The 19,848-nt window shown below is 40.6% G+C and overlaps 1 protein-coding gene across 1 annotated transcript; it reads left to right on the forward strand.

Moving 5' to 3' along the window:
• The first annotated feature begins 2,205 nt into the window (after positions 1-2,205).
• EHF (ETS homologous factor) lies at positions 2,206-18,061 on the forward strand. The gene is made up of 8 exons (XM_056347852.1): positions 2,206-2,329; positions 4,883-5,128; positions 5,445-5,504; positions 7,955-8,023; positions 8,113-8,181; positions 11,194-11,253; positions 13,711-13,906; positions 14,698-18,061. The coding sequence occupies exons 1-8, from the start codon at positions 2,233-2,235 to the stop codon at positions 14,795-14,797; spliced, it is 897 nt and encodes a 298-aa protein (XP_056203827.1). The 5' UTR covers positions 2,206-2,232; the 3' UTR covers positions 14,798-18,061.
• The last annotated feature ends 1,787 nt before the right edge of the window (positions 18,062-19,848 follow it).

Consider the following 19,848-nt stretch of genomic DNA (forward strand, 5'->3'; position numbering starts at 1 on the left):
CCAGGCTAAGTTCCTAAGAGTGTTTTGCTAATCCTCAAGTTTCTAGTTGTTCCAGAATAGCCGGTATTCTACCTCACCTCTATTTGATACTGTATTAAGGTCTTCATCATTAATACTTCATTCATTCATACCTAATTGTCTTAAATGATTAAACCCCAACGTAAATAAATAACTTGATATATCATCAACCAGTACAGTCTCAGAAGTGTATGTATTGACTGTCAAACATGCATTATAGCTTAAAAAGTCTTATGTATCAGGTATATGAGATAAATTACATACATGCTGAACAATTTTATAATCAGTATAATAAATTTAAATGCTTCCTTACACTTTCTCTCTCACAATAATAAGTCAGTTGGCTTTAAATGGGACTAAAAAATGTCTTGACTTGCATAAATGCACTGACTGATATGACAGTCAGCCTTATTTGGCCAGAGCGGGACAATAGGTACCTCTCTTAATTATTAATATTTTATACCCCACATACCTTCTATGAGAAATTAAATTCTCCTTGCTGGTGGTCACTGAGTCACAGATGGGTGAGGATTATGAGTGAAAAACAACAGGTAAAACATCCGTGGTTTGATTTTGCCATTTTGTATAGCTACAAAAAAAGGTCCTGAACTAGGTTATACTGTGAAGCACCATTCCCTGTGATAAACTCCCTAACGCTTTGGCTTTTTAAGCAATTCTTGGTAAATTCTCTCTCCCTCTCCCACTCTAAATACATTTTGAGGGGAGAGGGAAGAGAGAGAGACTTGTAATTTTAAAAAGTTGCATGATTTATTTTAAATGACAGAAGGGAACACCAACCCAGGTAATTTTCAGGCTGTTCTTTAAAACCAAGGTGGTAAGTGTTTCTATTGACTCTTTCTAACAAAAAGGTTGCAGGTATAAGCTTGTAGGGGGTCAGGCTGTGCTCTCAATGGAAGTTTTCTCATTGGCCTCAGTGAGAAAACAACCAAGACCAGTGACCTTACTTTTCACAAGTCCATTTTGTATTTCATCATCTTTTTAATTCCAGGGTGATGTCTAGCTGCGTGCACATGCCATCCTGATGTTTAAGATTTTGTTTTTACAGACTTTGTGGGTTTCTGTTTAGAATATTTTTGAACAACAGTTTGGTTTTTTTTTCCCTGTGTATTTGTATAAGAGTAACAATCTGAAGCCTTTATAGTATTTAACAAATTATTTTTCCAAACTCTTGAAGAATGTCCATGGTTATAATGTGTGTTTTTAAACATTGTAACTTCAAACCACTGAAAGATAAGTTAAAATATAAAAAATACCTGGAGAACTGTGTATACCTTCACTGGAATGATTAAGCATGTGATAAATATGTGACATTTTTCTAAAATTTCGTAAAAGCAGGGTGGAGTTTTTTAAGTATAACTGAAATAAAGGACAGTTTTATTCATAGTGCTAATTCTAGGTAAGTAGAAAGTAAAGTTTGTGTTATTTAAAAGAGGGAATGCTGGCTTCGGGGTGGTGTCACTCCAAAATGCTGTTTCTGTTACAACAGTGGCTTTCTCATTTATGAGATCTATGACCATCTGATTTTTCAGTAGTTTGAAATGTGTGATCTGTGATATTTGTTACTGAGAAGTGTTATAGACACTGCTGACACAGATCAGATAAGAAAGTGGGTCACCTGACAAAATATTCCTTGTAACATCACCTCCCTGTAGCATTAACATGTACGTCCTTCTATGTGAGGGAGTTTCTGAACATGGGTTGTTGTCAACTGTATAGTTTCATTTGCAATTACTGAAAAGTCTTTTCTCTCAAAAAAAAAAAGAAAAGAAAAGAAAAGAAAAAAATAAAAGCTTGTTTAAGCCATTTTTGTCTTCAAATTACATGTAAAATAATGAAAATATTTAGTATTTCATTCCTTAAAGCTTGGCAATTTTCCTGTATTGCTCTGTCAGGAGCTTTGTCTTTTCATTCAGCTTCATTTCTGATTACAGGTTATTCATTTATGGATGGGCAGCTGTAGAAACTTGCTTCTTGCATATGCAAATCAATCATGGTAATGTTTATCATAAAGAGATTTTGTGGCAGTGGAAAAGGGGTTGTGGCAACATGTTCCTGATTTCAGTTGTATCTTCTACAAATGAAATTGGCTTCCTCACTTCACTTTCAGTGGATTTTTTGGGGGTTTTTTTTTGCCATTTACTTCTTGGACTAGACACAGCTCACTAAGCAAGCTGTTCGATTCACTTACAGATCATGATTTTGGAAGGAGCTGGCAGAATGAGTATCAATTCCGGCAGCAATCTACTCCATCAGCAGCCTTCCTGGACAGACGGATATTCCACATGTAATGGTAGGAGGAATTTAGTGGCTCTGAGCCGTGTTTTTTTGGGGAATGCAGAGGAGAAGGGGCTACTACACCTTTAAGCATGCACAGATGTTATTTTTCAGTAATACTAGTTTACTGGAGTTTCACTTCTGGTAAGAAAATTTTCCATTTGCTACTTTATTTGTAAAAAGCTAAACTTGCAACACTAAGTTTCTGAAAGTGACCGGTTTATGGTTCATTTCCTTAGTGGTTCTTTTTCTTAGAATTAATTTAGTGGTAAATTGAAAGTGCCAAATATTCCCCCTCCTTGGTCCGGAATTCTTTCTCTCTTATCTTTACCCCTGATGCTTTCTCTGAACCAACATTACTCTTCGTTGCTAATCACCCCCCAGCTTTCCAGGGGGAATGGTCTTTTTGCTGCTTTACCATATTTGTTTTTTCAGCTCAGATTACTTGATAACTTTCTAATTAGACTGACGTTAGAGCACTAGATAGTTTGTGATCTGAGAACTATTTTTTTCTTACTATTTTCTGATTATATGGCTGTATATATAAAAATATGTTTATATATATTCCCCCTCGGTATAAAAATATAGATAGAAGTACATATCTATCTATCTAACTATCTATCTATAGTGTCTGATACAATTTCAAAATCATTTTTATCACTCAATTGACAGGTAAACCTTAAAATCTAAGCAGACGAACACATAGTGCAGTTGTTCTAATGCAAATAATGCTGTACAAAACTTACAATACAAATTCCCTCTCAACTAAACTTTTGGGGGGTTTTATTACACTAATTCTAAATTTATAAATTTCTAAATACACAGGAATACGTAAGTATGCACTTAATTAATGTGCTGACCTGTCTGTAGCATGTTCATGGGGAAAAATGTCCTAGCTGAGTTTCACTTTGCACAGGATTTTGTGGAGGGAAACGGTGGGGTCTATTTTCATGTTTCCAGTGTGGATGGAGCTCCTCAGGATTCACTTATGTTTTAGAGGGACAGGAAGCCAAAAGCTCTGACCAGCCTCTATCATCATTCACCACTTCACTTCCTTTTACCCAGCTAGTATTTCCTCTCACTAAAGGTTCTCCATTTACATTAAGAGTCTAGTGGCCTCTGAAGTTCCTATATGCTTCTGAAGTGATGGAAATACATATCAACCTCCTTTTCAGGGTATACTTGACAGTCCATCAAATCTTTATTCTCTGACATATGACACTTCATAATTTGCACTCTCATTCCCCAAATCCTTCAACAGGAGGATAAGAGACAGTCCTGCAAACTCCCTAGGTTACTGACACAGACCTTGTTGGCCAATATTTATGAAGAAACCCAAGTAACTGTGGGGCTTTTTTGTGTTTACCTGGAAACTAGCACTGCGCACAGCCTTTCTCAACCAAAGAGGCCTGAAGTCTAGTGGGAACTGAGGGGAGGTGATTTCCTGAAATGTGCCAGCTCTGTTGCTTGTGGTCCTCTAGCACTATCCACTGTTGTCAGTATTTCTGACAGCTATGTGGGTAATTTTTTCTTGAGGACACTGAGAACGGACTGGCACCATATCCTGGAGTGAGGCTACTGTAGAGCAAGGCTGTGGCAGTCTTTGCTCCTCCTGTAATTCAGCCACCTCTGCAATTTCTCATTCTCTCATCCTTAAACCCTTTATGCACTTGTGAGCATTTTATCATGCCACCATCTGTGCCTGGCATACTCCATTGTCCTCCTTTCCCAAGGAATAAATTGCACTGAACTCCTTTTGCCAGCCCTTCTGTGATGGCTGACCAAAGCAGTGCTGCCTTTGCTCTTTAATAATTATTCTATCCCCACATACAATTTCTTTCATTTGGTCACATAAATTATTGTCATGCAATGACATAAAACTGAGGGCAGTTTAAAAGATTGTCAGGAAAAGATTCAGACAACCTGACAAGAAAATTAGGTGGCTTTCGTAACTAAAAATGAGTTTTAAAACTGCATTCAGAAATCACCTTACCAGACTACAGAAGTAACGTGCATTCATCAGAAAGTGGGCTCTGTCATGAAGCTGAATAGTGATAGGCTTTCACTGTGGAGCAATATGAGAGTGCCTTGGCTTTTATCATTCTTTGATTAAATCCCACAGTTCATATTTAGTTCTTACTAAGTCCTTATTCAGAGAAAATTTCCATGTCACATTATGAGATTTTTGCAAGGTTTCTCCATCATTTTCTGATGCACAAAATTATTTTCCCACTTGAGGATCAACATACCTTTTCAACAGTACTTCTGTAAGGTATCTTCTATCAAAGAATTTTGGTGTATTTAGCCAACATCAATAAATTAATTCCTACATACTCAATCTGCCAAGAGACGTGTAATGTAATAATTCCCAGTTTTTAATTGGAAAACTGAGGCAAAACCGCATAACAATACCTTCTCCAGAAATAGCTACTGAGCTAGTGTTAAGGACTGAGAAAAGAATCTAGATCTGTGTACTTCCAGGGGGTGCAATTTAGCTATAGACCTTTCTTGTTGTAGACGTAATCCTGTGGCTCTAACAGAGACAGCAAACACCTATTTTCTTTTCCAGTGTCCAGCAGCTTCTATGGAACCCAGTGGCACGAAATACACCCGCAGTACTGGACTAAATTTCAAGTCTGGGAGTGGCTGCAGCATCTTCTTGATACCAACCAACTGGATGCCAATTGCATACCTTTCCAGGAGTTTGATATCAACGGGGAACATCTGTGCAGCATGAGCCTGCAGGAATTCACTCAGGCAGCTGGGACAGCAGGGCAACTGCTTTACAGCAACCTTCAACACCTAAAATGGAACGGTAAATAGATGTGAGGCAAAGATGCATGTACAGTGGTCAGAATTCTGGGGTTGTCAGAAGTCGCTTACATTCCCCAGAGACCTAGCTGGCAGGTCTCATTTGCTATGTTTACTATACTGCTTACACCTCATTCACTCTATTGCTAAATTGCTTAGATATGACATAACACAGAATTTTGAAGGACCAGGGCAAAGAGTATGTTTCCTGCTCCAGATATAGCCCTCTGGCTCAGCTGTAGCAGTTGCCACTTGGAGCTAATACCTTTGATTCTTCTGTACTTGTTGTCATACATCCTATCTGCCATGTTTTCTTGCAGGCCAGTGTGGAAGTGACATGTACCAATCTCATAATGTCATCGTGAAGACAGAGCAAACAGGTGAGTAACAGTTGGGTAAGCTGTCTTTTAATGATGACAAAAGGGGGAAACTCTTCATTCCAAGAGAGCTATGTCAAAGTGGCATTAAATTAAATGGAAAGTGTATCATGCAGGATAAAGGAGTAACACAAATATCAGTCAGTGTCTCCTTTTTGAAGTTTCAGGTAGTACCACCGATCTTAGTTTGCATGTGGCCACTTTTCCTGGGAGACCTCTGCAGTATCAGCAGTATATACTCCTGTTCAGAGTTGGAATAGTTTGCGGTGTTCAGTGAGTGTGGCTTTGTAGAGGACTTCATTCTGTGCTTCGTTCAGCAGATTTGAAAACCAACTATTTTCACAGTATTCTCAGTTTATAAAAAAAGAGAGAAAAAATATTTTGTTGTGAAGTGCTATTAGTGCTTGAAAGATGAGGAAATTTCCCAACAAAACAACTTAGAGAGAGAGAAAAATGTTACATTTCCATTTCTTCACATTTCAATGAAACTGAAATTCAGGTAGCATTTTGGTTTGAATAAATCTGCATTTTTCCTGTTGCAGTCTCTTTTTTTACTGTGTTCATAGCTAGATCCCTTTTCTCCCAGGACTTTGTTTCACTGAGAAAGAACATCAGCTAGGTTCAATCCCACTCTTCAGACATGATTATTTTCCTGGTTCCTTTGCCAGAGTACCTCTGTCTGTACCCGAACTCTCTCTATCCCACTAGTCCCAGCCCCTTTGTATGTGGGTGTGTTCGTGAGCCATGTTTTAGTATCTCATGGCAGAATGAATGCAGATTCATAGCGTGCGATGTCTCTGACAAATACTGCCAGCCTGTTTATTCAGCTAATCCAGAGGAATCCAGCCTCTCCAGCCAGGGATACTATTTACCTTCTTCTTGCAGTGGGCCAGGCATTACAATCTGCCATCCACTCTCTGCCTGTGCCTGCATAGTGTGGGTGATGTGCATGCAGCAGCCTTAATGCTTGCCATATAGGAAACTACAGTAATCCTTCAAGTCCTAATTTATGAGATCTTGGTATAATATTAGTTCCTTCTCCCACCAGAGATACACAGGGCAATGCAAAGTACCTCAGCTGCACATCCTAGAAAGGTCAAAGCCCCGGACTAACTGGTGGTTCTCCTAGCTGTGGTGAATCAGGAGTGGCATGGTGGGGCTCTGGCAACGCTGACCGTGGGCAGTGGGAGTAGGTTTAGTTTCTGCATGGGGAGGAACAGGTGGTACGGATTAGGGCTGCCGCGAAGGGGACTCCTTGTGAGCCAGCAGGGATGGGGCTGGAGGTTTAGAGGGGTGGCCTGCCTCATCCTAGTAGACTGTTGCAGTTGGAAAGACGTGGGTACTGAAAAAGGCCAAAATAGGAAGACAAGCTGTCTCGCCATGTTCTGGCTAGGTAAGGCCTGTTTTCAGAGGCAACATTAGGCAGATCAGGTGTCCAAGCAAGCAGAGGGTGTGTGCTATTGTAGGAACGCAAGCTCAGGGTGCCCAAACATGCAGCTATTACTTAGCATGCCTGCTAAATTCCTATGTCGTAAGTGGTAACTCAGCCAAACATGATGATTTAGCTATAACTAATTTTTGATTTTTTTAAAATTTTATTTATATGAACATGAAAAAAAATGAAGTAAAACCTAGATGTAAACCTTACATCTTATCCTTTCTGAGCTGGACTCAAATAGAAAAGAGATTTTTAAGGCTTCTGACCTCAAAAAATGCACTGTGAAGAGAATATTTTTCTGACCAATATACAGGTCATAAAGACAATACTTCTGTATATCTTGCAATGTACAGGTCATAAAGAAAATACTTCTGTTCTGCTTATCTTGATCCATCTGACCAGAAGGTCACTAAAAATAATTCCTCTTTTATCATGGAGATGCTTTTTAGGTTAAGGATGGGGACCTGACATGCCTGGAATAAAATGGTCCTTCATCTAGGATGAGGCTTTCATGTTTCTCACTATGGGCTTACACGTGAAGCTGTTTCAGGAGGGACTTTTGAGTTCTACCATTATAGAAATAAATACTCATTATAGGCATCCTCCTGTTTTACTAGATATTTGAGAAGACTTTCATCTCTATGGCACCAAAGCACTGTCATGATCACCAGGGGCTGAGAATTCAGGACTGGATTGGATAGAATTAGAGTTGATCTGCCATAGGAAACCTCTTTCAAGGGCAGGCATTAATGATATATTAGCCAGGAAAAGGAAGAGCCTAATACGTTATTTCTAAAAGTCAGTGCTTTGTGTAAGTACATTTGCCTGAGCATGCAAAACCCCATCCATAATTTTGAGTGAAAGAAAATAATTTCGTGCATAGCCCCTTCACTTCTTGGTTCCCTTCACAGCTCTTTTTTTGCACATTTCTTATTCCTTCAGTGCTCAGTATTCACCTCTGTGCTAAAAAATTTCTTTTAGTGAACTAATTTTCCTTTTGGTCCTTTACCTTCAGATCCGTCACTAATGGTGTCCTGGAAAGAGGAGAATTACCTATATGACAGTGGCTATGGTAGCACAGTAGGTAACTAACATCACAATACTTCATGCATTTCTGAGATGGTTTTTATTGTCTGAAGCTATTGCTATAAACGTCTTCTTTTTAATTCCCAGAGCTATTAGACAGTAAAACATTCTGTCGTGCTCAGATTTCCATGACGACACCTAGTCACCAGCCTCCTGGTAAGGAACTTGTAATTATATTGTTAATTGTTTGTCACTTGTCCCAGAGCTACCGACGTGTAATAGTCTCTGTGGTGTTCTGTTGTAGGATTGAATCTGAGCCTCCAGTAATTTTAAAACAAGTAATACTGATTCTGACGCTCTTTTAGCTATCATTATTACAATAGCTTGCTTTAAAGAAATGCTTTTCTCTCTGTCAAGACAAAGAAGATCACATAATCTGCAATCTCCACTTATCTTTTGGAATGGCTGAGTCAAAGGGGAAGGTGTTAGTGTCAGAGATGAGATGTTTCAGATCCACCACACTTTTCTGTGGTGTAAGCTGGATCTGGGCAAATGAGTGCCATGTTCCTCCCCAGAAGTGTCTGCATTTCCCTCGTGAGCCAGTGGTTCACACTGAGTAGGTGGCTGGGTTTGGGGCTGGCCTGGGGGAGCCGTAGGGCTAACACCAAGCCCTCAGTCCAACTGTGCCAGCAGAAGGGCTTCTTCGTGGAGCCTGTCTCGGCTGACAGCAGGTCAGGCACTGCACGCCTCTTCACCGTGCTTCCATGAGGCAGAGCTACAATCTGCCTGCTAAAGGGCAGGAGAAAGAGCAAACCCATTTGCCATAGCGCCTGGCAAAAGTGCAGTCCCGGCACATGTGTAGGGGCCACGGGACTGTGGGCCATATCCTGGGGGTGGAGGCGGGAGAGCGACGCAGCAGGAAAAGAGGAGAGCAGAGATGGCAGGGGAGTGAGAAAGGCGGGAAGGAAAGGCAGGTCCTTCTTAGGAGATTGTTAAGCAAACAGACCCGAGGGGGAAAGCAGTGAAGCTCAGGGGGGGATGAGAGAGGAAAGCACACTGCTGTAGGTGCAACCCCACAGGCACTGCCTCCGCGCTGGGGGCAGCCGGTGTCGCTGCACGTGGGAGGCAGTCACAGGCTCTGTGATGCCCGTTCACGGCATCCCCTGGCCTCCCAGCACAGCCGCATTTCCCAAGTGACATACAGTTTAAACTCAGCAATAAATAAACAAACAAACAAACAAACAAATAAATAAATAAAAGAGAGAAAACCTGACCAGAAGAGAAAACCACCAAATCTTAAAGAAAAACCCAACCAAGCACTCTGTTTGCTTTCTGCACTGCCTCCACCCACTCTCACAAGATGGCTACCAGGATTTCAGAGCTCTCTGACAGGAATGGGGACCAGTCAAGATCCTGGCACAGTGTGTTTACCCGCTGACTGCTTAAGCCTAGAGCTAGGGTGGCACGCCAAGGGCACAGCCTCCTGTAAAAACTAAATTTGTATATCCCGTAAAAAAATGGCTCATTCCTGAATCATATGCAAATACTGTGCAACCTTTTGTCAAAAGTTTTGTAAGACAGCTTTGTTGAAACTGCATCATAACTCTTTTCATCTGTCAGGCCTCAGCCTCCTAACATGGCATGTTTGAAACTGGTCTCCACGTAGGAGCGGAGGCAGAGCGGGAGGCTATTTACACAGCTGAAATCCAGAATATATCACCAGATAGGCAGAAGGCAGCTAAACTTCCAAGAATAAATCTCCAGCTAAGTGGAGCATAACAAACATTTGCAAGCGAATTGTGGGATTACAAAATGAGAAGGAATTATGTAAGGGCAAATAAAGGACTGAGTCCTGCTTTCCTTGCCCGGAGTTCCCACAGGCTTTTAATAACATCAGGGGAATCGTAATCTGGGGAAAGGCAGCGAAATAAGCCTAATTTTACTTTTTCCCCCCAAGCTGAGTGAGGTTCAGGCTAGTTCCTGCTCTCTGAGACTGGGAAGGCAAAATGACTCAGAGCACGTTTGCTGCTTGGGGGTCAAGGACAATAATTATGTCAGGCTCAGAACAGTGGAGGTTAGGCTTATCCTCACTGACCTGTTCAGTTTATATTTCCAGTTATGTATGAATAAAGCAGGTGTGTGAATAGCTTTGCATCTACCTTTTCACATGCAGTTGTTGCAGTTGCTTGTGCAAATCTGACAAGTTTCTATGCAAATTAATATTTCCTGTGAGTCATTTTCCCATGCAAATGCCCGGGTTCCATGAAAAGTATGATAATCGTGCATTCATAGGAGCTGGGAAAACATGCGTGGGACCTTAAGCTTTGCTTTATGGAATTCAGGCATGAAGTAGGCTGAAAAGCAAACACAGAAGGGGCTCCCTCTTATGACTATCCCACAGATTTTGCGAGACTTAGAGCAATCAGATGAAAGATATTCATTAATGACAAAAGGAGAGCCAGGCTGCGGTGGTTTGAGGGCAGGAGGGTTGAACGTGCAGACTGCAAGGTAGGTTACAGTTATGAACAAGCAGAACTTTTCTTTTTCTTCATTTCTGAAGAAACACTTGTGCCAGAAATCCTATTCTTGCTCTGGCTGGCTGCAGTTGATAAAGTACCATTGATGAGAAATGGCTTGTTTCTATGGCTCTGAGCCATGGAACAATATATGCACGTCCAGCTGCCAAAAACTCCTACCAGCACAGCCCTGTTCCCCCCTCCCCGTTCCCCCCTAAACAGCAATGCTTTGCCAGTTCATTATGTTTTAGTCAGGTAGGTGTTCTGTGCATTGGTACCAGTGCATACATTTCACATTAGATCATCTCTTCAGAAACAAATAAGCCCCCAAAGATACATGCTTCTGCAAAGACTAAGACATAATGGGACAATTCAGGATTCGTTTTGTAGAGGTGATCATCTTATTTTTTTCTCTCTCACACAAAACATGAGGTGAGGTATTTGTTAACCAAATTTAGGTTTCAAAAGCCAAATGTTTACCTCTGCATTCATTCTTTATTCATCAATGATCTCTTTGTGAAGTGTGCTGATTAACATATAGTACAGAAAACAAAACTGTCCCCCTTCCTCCTTACTTAGATTACCTTCTGAAAAGTGATTATCTTTAAAAGAGATATTCGTTCTTTTTTGTGGTTTTATTTCTTTCAACCTGCTAGTCAATGGAAAGCCTTTAATCAAATTTACAAATAGGCTTCATTTTCCTTCTCTGCAGATTCTTCAGATGTGAAAAAATCGCAAGATCATGCCCCAAAGTCCCACACCAAGAAGCACAGTAAGTTGACATCCATGTTTAGGACGGTTAGGATCCGAGGAAGAGAAACCCATTAAAAGTAAATCCCCTTCGGGAGAGAAAAGGAAGCATTTTGAAAACAAAACTGGTTAGATCCTTATTACGATTGAATCCTCCAAGGATCTGACTGCTTGTAGTAATGTTTTCTTATGCTATTTTTGACTCAGTGTTGTTATACTTTTCAAATTGCTTTTTATCAGTGAGGGCTTATGGGGAAGCAACCAGAAACCAGTTGCCTCTGCCCTATGTTGAGCTGAGCTGGTGGAAGGGAGTAAAGGAATGATGAAGGCGACCTAGGACTAAATCAGGAAGGTCCGTGGGCATGGCCACGCTTGTGCCTGCACCTGCTGGGCGCAGCATGCACCAGAGACCCTGCTCAGCATCTCCTTGCAGAACTTCTCATGTACGGCATTACAAGCAAGCACCTGCCCCTCAATCCTGACACCTTCATCTCCCCTGATACGACAGTCTTTGTACTCCCCTAATCTGCTTTTTCTGCTAGTTTTGATTGAACCTGACTCTGTAGAGGTTACCATAGTTGTGATTTCTGGAAATAGTTCCACTAATGTACTTTACTGAGATTTTAATGCTGAAAATATCTTGTGTATGTCTTTTGCATCCCGTGTCATTCTGTCATTCCCTATTTGTAATAGAACCCCCCAATATTTGTCCCTCACCACATTTTGTAGTATTTGATGTCTTCCTGTTTCAATATGGTATCCAGATTGACTGTCTCTTCCTGACTCCTCTTCTTAGCTTGCTCTGTGACTTCGCCCAGCCAGAACTCCTAAACTTTTTATCTGCACGCAGATAGCTTTTTTCTTTTCTTGTGTGTATATCAAGGTGGCTAATTAAAGGGTTAGATGGGACTGGTCTGAAGAAACCTGCGAAGAACTGAGGTCACTTGGTTTGTTCAGCTTAGAGAAGAGAAGGTTGAGGGGTGACCTCATCACAGTTTACAACTTCCTCAAGGAGGGCAGCAAGAGGGAGGTGCTGATCTCCTCTCTCTGGTGACCAGCAACAGGGCACGAAGAAATGGAATGAAGCTGCATCAGGGGAAGTTCAGATTGGACGTTAGGAAAAGGTTCTTCACTGGGAGAGTGGTCAGTCACTGGAACAGGCGCCCCAGGGAAGTAGTCAGAACACCAAGCCTTTCAGAATTCAAGGAGCATCTGGGTGAAGCTCTTAGTCATATGGTTTAGTTTTAGATAGTCCTGTGAGGAGCAGGGTGTTGGACTCTATGATCCTTATAGGTCCCTTCCAACTTAAGATATTCTGTGGTTCTAAGAACTCAATCACAGCCTTGGCATATAGAAAAGGTCATCTTGTCATATTGGGCTAATCCCCAACATTTTCAGTTTCTTCAGGACTGCTGTGTCATCACCTATTGGGTATGTTACTGATGTCCAGATAGACTAGGTCCACCACATTTTGGTGGTTCTAGAAAACAGTTATAATAATAAAGAAAAATATTGGATTAGTTGACTGAAATCTACTCATGTCGCACTGTGTACCACTTTCTATTTACCTTCACATCTTTGACTTGCTTGTTTCCTTCTTAATTTGGTCTAAACCCTCGCATACTTTTGAAGTCAGACCAAAGGGCTCCTATCTTTCTAGCCTGCCTTGTCACTGTGCTTTTTATTCTCCATCATAAACTACTACATCTGACATGCTTATTTAGTCTCTTTTTCTGGTGCCGCCTCTACAGTAACTGTGAGATGGATTTGTGCTTAAAATGGGAGGTATGCCTGTTGAACTCAGAGATGTAGTTTTGCCTTTTCTGATACCACGGTCAAACTTTTTTACACCCTTTTCACATACAATTTTGGCTAGCCAGCTTTTTCACTATCCCTCTATTCATTCTATGCCTTCTTACTTCTTCATGTATACCTAAGAGACCTGGGACCAAATACTCATTAATGTGGAATGGCATTTCACCTCCTTTGCCTTCCGTCTGTCTTTTAAATGCATGGAGATTCAGTGCCTGCTTCACAATTATCTTGGCGTTTTCACGTACCACATGATAATATCAGGTTACATGCCATGCTGTAGAAGAATATCAGGAAAATGGGCAAATGAGATGAGGGGAAGAGTTAAACATGTTATCTTCAGGGCAGGAACAGTGCCAAAGGCAGAAGGAAGCAGTGAGTGGTTTGGACTCTGCTTCCCCTGGTTGCTGGGGCTTCTACCTGCCTGCCACAGGGCTCAGACTGCCAAAGGCTGACGCTCTCCTCCACCTCCACGTAAAAGGCTGTCAGCATTTTTTGCCTATATATCTCCGAGGTGGGGGTCCTGCACTCCAGGAACTATAGCTTGTCCTGGCCGAGTGGTCACTGTCTGTAGATGACATGCTGTAAGAACATGACATAAAAATGGCAAGCATAGCCTGGAGACCTCTTTAGACACTCCTTTTTCCTGTCCCCTTTCCTCTTTCAGACCCTCGAGGAACTCATCTTTGGGAATTTATTCGAGATATTCTTCTCAATCCTGAGAAAAATCCAGGATTAATCAAGTGGGAAGACCGGTCAGAAGGTGTCTTCAGATTCTTAAAATCCGAAGCTGTGGCTCAGCTCTGGGGAAAGAAGAAAAACAACAGCAGCATGACTTACGAGAAACTCAGCCGGGCTATGAGGTGAGCTGAGATGTCGCTGTAGAAGACTGGGACATGTAAAGAAACTACCTGAATGGAGAATCTGGTTGACTTTTAAAAATGAACTGTCAGCAGCACCAGTTGCTTTCTTTGACATTTGGGGGTCTCCCACTAATTTTGAAATTGTAACACTGTGTTCTTCTTTGCCTTTTCTTTCCCCTGCTGTTATATATATATATATATAACACATACATTCTGTTGCTGTCCACCCGAACAACCAATGTCAGAAAGAAACATGGTTGTAGCAAGCTGAAAGTTCATGTGCTACTGCTGATCAGGGAAGGCTTAAATGGCCCAGTAATGTCCAGATACCTTGTTATTTGCAGCAGCGCTCAGAAACTAGACATATCCCCCACCCATTATCTTAAAATAGGTTTACAAATTGTATGTGAGAGTTTCCATTGCTCTTTGCTTTAACACTTGTAGCATTTTCCTGTCATCTATGAAAGTTATAATTTTAAATGGAAGCTGAGATTCTTTCCTAGTCTGATTTCAGATCCTGGCTTATCTGGACAAAACCCCGTGAAATCTCATGAGTGTGTGATAAATATAGCGGTATGCTATGACCTGAAATATGGTGAAATTCAAAATAAGAAGATAATTAATATAAAGTAAAAAGAAGACTTCAATTTATTCTTCTCTATCTTTCAGTTATAATAATCTTAGGTATTAAGACTTTCCAGCTAGCTAAGTGATTGCCTATTTGGCAGTGGCCTTTTAGGACTGTAGGTGAATTTAATCTTCAATCTTTTTCTATGTTTTTATTTTAACAGATACTATTATAAAAGAGAAATCCTGGAGCGTGTGGATGGTCGGAGATTAGTATATAAATTTGGAAAGAATGCCCGTGGCTGGAGAGAAAATGAGAATTAAATATGTCAAGAAATAACATTTAAAACACCTGGATGTAAATATTCAAAGACTATTTTCTTATATTTATGTACCAAACTGGGGTGAAAAACCAATTCTACTTCTGTCGGGAAGAAGGAGCATTATCATTATTGGTGTTAAAATTATTTTATTTGAAGTATGTCCTGTATGGGGAAAAAATGTACACAGTTTTCTGTGATATAAGTTAACATTATAGAATTATGATTATTTTTCCCTTCTTGTGAAGTTTTTCTCTTTTTTAAAAATCATACAGGCATAATGTGATTTATGAGTCATGCAAAGAAAGGGAAGGAACAAAATACTAGGGCATTTAGGGAGTAAGATAATACACTTTGGAAGGCCACTATAAGTGGAGGAAAAGTAAAGCATCTCTGAGCCAAGTAGTCTTCTTCCATAGTCAGCTGGTTTATAGCTTTCATTGGCCAATATCACTTGTTCCTTCCCTCCTCTAATTTCTGAGTAACACTTTGCTGGCTTCCAGTTGCTTTTGTTGAGTCAGAGAGTGGGTTCCTCTTCAGTTAGCTTATCCCAGCCACAGAGAGCAGTGGCTCTGCAGGGTGGCTGTCAGCATTTATTTGGAGAACCCATACTACCTCCACCACTGGGACCTTCTTTTGTAGGCAGAAGTTTAGGACCTGACCTTACCTGGTACTGTGTATCCTCCCTAATCTCCAAAGGGCATTCAGCTCATCCCAGGAAAAGGGCTATACATTTTTGAGGTGAACTGCAGAAAGAGTCAATCTCGAGGACCAAAAGCTATTGAAAGAAGGTTGTTTTCTCACTGAGCAAACTTACTAAAAGGCACTGGTTTCCCAGTAGAAACACTAATACTCCTCCCACCCTCTTGTACTCCTAATTAAAGCATTCAAATCCATGCCATACGAAGTAGTGAGGGGGTGGGCAAGCAGAACATTTATTAATCCCATGGCATGAGGGAGCAGTCTCCCTTCAAGTCGTATGGTCCTCCTGGCAGATCAAGTCTCACCTGGACAGATAATTTCAAAAAAACTTTGAGAAATGCAAAGCTCCATTGCCTGTAATATATGAGTTCCCTTTGCTTTTCTCAAGTCTAACTCTATATTGTATTTGTCAGCTGTGCTTGGGATTCTTAGCTGGAAAAAAACCCACCAACACAAAGACCCTGAGAGTCTGGGGACATTCAGATCTCAGTCAGTATTTTGGGCTCATCTCTAGAAGTGCAATGCAGAGACTGAATGTTTGTTGGCAGCTTTTTCTTTCTCCAAGACACAAATGCTTCCTGCTGGCACCAAGCACACACAGAACATGGGGAAATAAAAACTAGAGGAGGCAGCACTTCACTAGGTCACTGAGTATGTGAGATATGGGAGTTGAGAAACAGGATTTTCTTGGTGATGTTAACAGAGGTGAAACCAAGATTGATTCCAACTCACTTTTTCAGGGATGGGGAATTTGGAAAACAATAACGGGGACTGAGAAGTCCAGGAGAAAAAAAAAAAAAAAGAAAATTAAGAATATTAAATCCATCCAATAACCATTTCCTCAGGCATCCCCTGATCCCCTAATCAAGATTAGCCTGAAATGCAGCAAGGTGCAGCTGGAGGTTGTAGGTTATTCCATTTTTTGTTTGTCTTAAAAGTTAACAGAGATGAAATCAAGAGACAACAGAAGTATCAATATAAAGGGTATCAAATGTGCTTAGCAACAATTTGTAAGCAAACATCAGAGCCTAGCTTGTTATCTACACATGTAGGGCATGTCAAACAATAACACCACCTCCTACACTGTATGCCAGAGCTGTCACCATCAATTACCCATACATGACAATTTTTACTTTTCATAACCTGGGTGGAGAGAGGTTCATCTTATTTACAAATCAAATAATAAGTCTCTGTACTTCAAAGCATTTTTTTCTCTCAGTCTCTTTCTCTTTTTGGACTGACTGTGCTAGCCTTGCTTGCTTTTGCGCAACTCAATAATTTCCTTTTTTTTTTTTTAGCTTGATTAGCTACATTTCACTTCCTTTACCATAATTTTGTAGTTCATATAACAAGAACCAGGCCACCAGACAAGGAGAACATCTTCACTTTGCTCCAAAGACCATTCCTTCCCCCCCACCCCATGGTTATTTGCAGCCCTTTGCTCCATGCTCTTCACCACCACCCACCACTCCCAATCCACACCTTGGGTGAAAATCTGAAACGAGTGGCACCATCACAAATCTGCAGTACTGTTGTACCTTATCTCAGGTTACCGTGCATTGTACAGCAACTGATTGTAATACCTTCATAAAGCTGCTTTCTACCAGATCTCTCAACAAACTTCTTGGGAGATAAATGAACTTGTGATATACACGTGTCACTGCTTGGTTACTGAGCAGCAGCTAAACCTGCTTTTAAAGGTTGTGAAGGCTAAAGCTTTATTTAGAAGCATACTGTATAAATCTGGAGAGTGATTTATGCTGGGGTGCAGTATAAATGCCAGTCTTCCACCGTCATGTCTTTCAGCACGTGAAAATCATGCAGGTTTCTGTTCCCACTCTGCAGAACTTTTCAGACTATGTACTTGTCATTCAGCATTAAAATAGCACAAAGCTGGAATAGAAGACGGCCAACATTTACTCTCTTTTACAAATATATTAACCTTTGTGTAAGACAAACAAAAAGGACTGTTTAAAACTACAGTTCTTGCCAAGGACAGATGCAACCAAGCAAAGGGAGTCTTTTTACCAGACCTAAGCAAATGGAGAAAATGAAGAGATTAATGTTTATGTAAATTACTATTTAAACAAGAAGAATTTCTGATTGCTCTTTTATTTTATATTTCAGAGGCTGAGCAATCATATTTTTAGATGTATCCTTTAAATTAGCAGCTGCTGAACTGGTAGCACCGTGTGTATAGATTTTCATTGTACCATAATTTTTCATATGTATAAAGCTCTAGAAAGGAAAGTATATTATATTTATATAGTTACAAGCAAATCACAGTGTCAAAGGTGTTGGCATGAGCACTCTCAAACTATGTTTTCTGCACAAAATTAGAGCAATTTACTCTAAAAACATCCTGAGAAACTGTATGTAAGCTGGTGAACTACACAGACATTAAAATGTTTAGTTACATTTTCATCTTTCTGCAGCACATTGCGTAATTCCTGCTTGCTTCTCACAGCATCATCTTCAATGTATACATGTGGAAACAAATCCAAGTTAGATATTTCACTATTGTCATTGTAAACCTCAGCTTGGAGACGATGTATCACAAAATGGTTCTAAAGGCTGTTTCTATTTTTGTGGATATGATATAAATTCAAATAAAACACTCATGAAAGAAATTTTCTGATGAATGTTCATCTTCACTTTTTTATGCCTTGAGATTGGAAGTGACTTCTTTCAATATTGGACAATATTTCAAGATTGGCGAAAGGACTGATGTAATTACCACAAAATCCAATAGCATAAATTCGCTGACATGCTGAATAGCCCATCTATTGTGAAGATACTGGATTTCCCAAACCTGTTTTATGTCTCACAGGCCTCGCTGGAATACTTGATTGTGTCGACACAGCTAGATTGACTTTCTTGTTCGACTGCTAAACTGTACAAAGGTCTTACTTCAGCACTGATTTAACTTCAAGCTATTTTGAAGTGTGTGCAAGGGCTAGGCTGATTAAGGATGCCATTACTCACACTGAGCATTTCCTTTACTGAATCAAAGCAGCTGAAACTATGAAATCCTGTCCTTCGTGTTATTTTTCCATCTAAGTGGTGGCTACAAAAGCGCTCAATAAACAAAGAGAACATCTCTCCTGATTTGGTCTGCAGCTTGAGGGAAAAAGGTGAAAACCCTAAAATTAAGAGAAAGTCAAGGTGGGATCGTCTGGCATTTGCACTCTGGCGGACTGTGGCTGTATCGGTGCGGTGCCTGGAGCTGCCGTGAGCCAGCCTGCGGCCCCTGCCACCACCTCGTGCGGTGTCCCTAGCTGATGGGCAGCGCGCGGCACCACGGTAGTACAGTGCGGCACATCTGCTGCGGCGACTTGTGCCTGTCGCTGTGCCAGCATGTCTGGAGTCGGGCTTGATTCTCAAACTGGGAGCTTCACTGCAATGGGACACACCGCACTGTCATCCTCTATAATCTGCAAATGTGCTTAATTTTAAGCAAGTGAGTGATTGCACTGCACTGCATTTGAAATTATGTATATGGTTGTTTGAGGATAGTGACTTTGCAAGTGTTCAGCCTATATTGAATCAGCCTAGATTCAAACCCAGAATTTCAAGGGGCTCCAGCATCATGTCCACCTAAGTAGGAGAATATGTTTGAATTTTAAATAGAGCTACAACCGTCATGTTTAACGTGCAAAACCAGGCCAGTGCCCTGAAAGGGTTGTCATAGTTTGAGAACTTGGGAGTCCCAAGCCAGGTTTCAAAAGGAATTGGAACCATATTTTAAGCAAGTTCAGACTGAATTTTAAATAAATACACAGCTGGTTATTACAGTAAATGGCCAGGCCTTTCGTTTCAAGCAAGCTGAGGCCAATATTTGAGACAAATACAAACGAGAATAGTATTTGGAAACATACAAATAATGCACACTTAAAAAAAACCCAACTCTTTTTGGCTGAGACTTAAAATCAAGCAAAACTTCAGCTTTCAGCTGCATTCTAAGGCCATATGAAATAAAAATTCAAGGCAAAATTCAGAGTTTGCAAATCCTATGTAAATTGAGAATAAGTAAGAGGAGTACTATAAACAGAGTCTACCAAGCCACATCTAAACCTGATACAAATTTGTGGGCATGACTGCATCAAGGACGAGTGAGAACTGCTTCAGGTAAGTGAAATGTGGTACTGCAGAAAGATGAGCAATTAAGGGTTACCAATACTAATAGCTACCAAGAAGTGTAAGTGGGATAATTATAATAATTTGAAAGATAGATTATCTATCTGGGTTTTCAGCATTTGCTCCCTTGCGAATGGAGCTTTGCACAATGCAGTCCAAGTTCTGAGCTTTATATCAGCCAAGAATTTCCTCCAACAACCAGTCTTGCTGACTTTC

The sequence above is a fragment of the Falco biarmicus genome, chromosome 7, assembly GCF_023638135.1.
Source record: "Falco biarmicus isolate bFalBia1 chromosome 7, bFalBia1.pri, whole genome shotgun sequence".
Lineage (NCBI taxonomy): Eukaryota > Metazoa > Chordata > Aves > Falconiformes > Falconidae > Falco > Falco biarmicus.

Excerpts from the sequence above, each read along its gene's own strand:
- EHF (XM_056347852.1), top strand. The coding sequence starts at position 2,233 with ATGATTTTGGAAGGAGCTGGCAGAATGAGTATCAATTCCGGCAGCAAT. Across the intron at positions 8,024-8,112 it reads TGGCTATGGTAGCACAGTAG|AGCTATTAGACAGTAAAACA; the intron begins GTAACTAACATC and ends TTTAATTCCCAG. Across the intron at positions 11,254-13,710 it reads GTCCCACACCAAGAAGCACA|ACCCTCGAGGAACTCATCTT; the intron begins GTAAGTTGACAT and ends TTCCTCTTTCAG.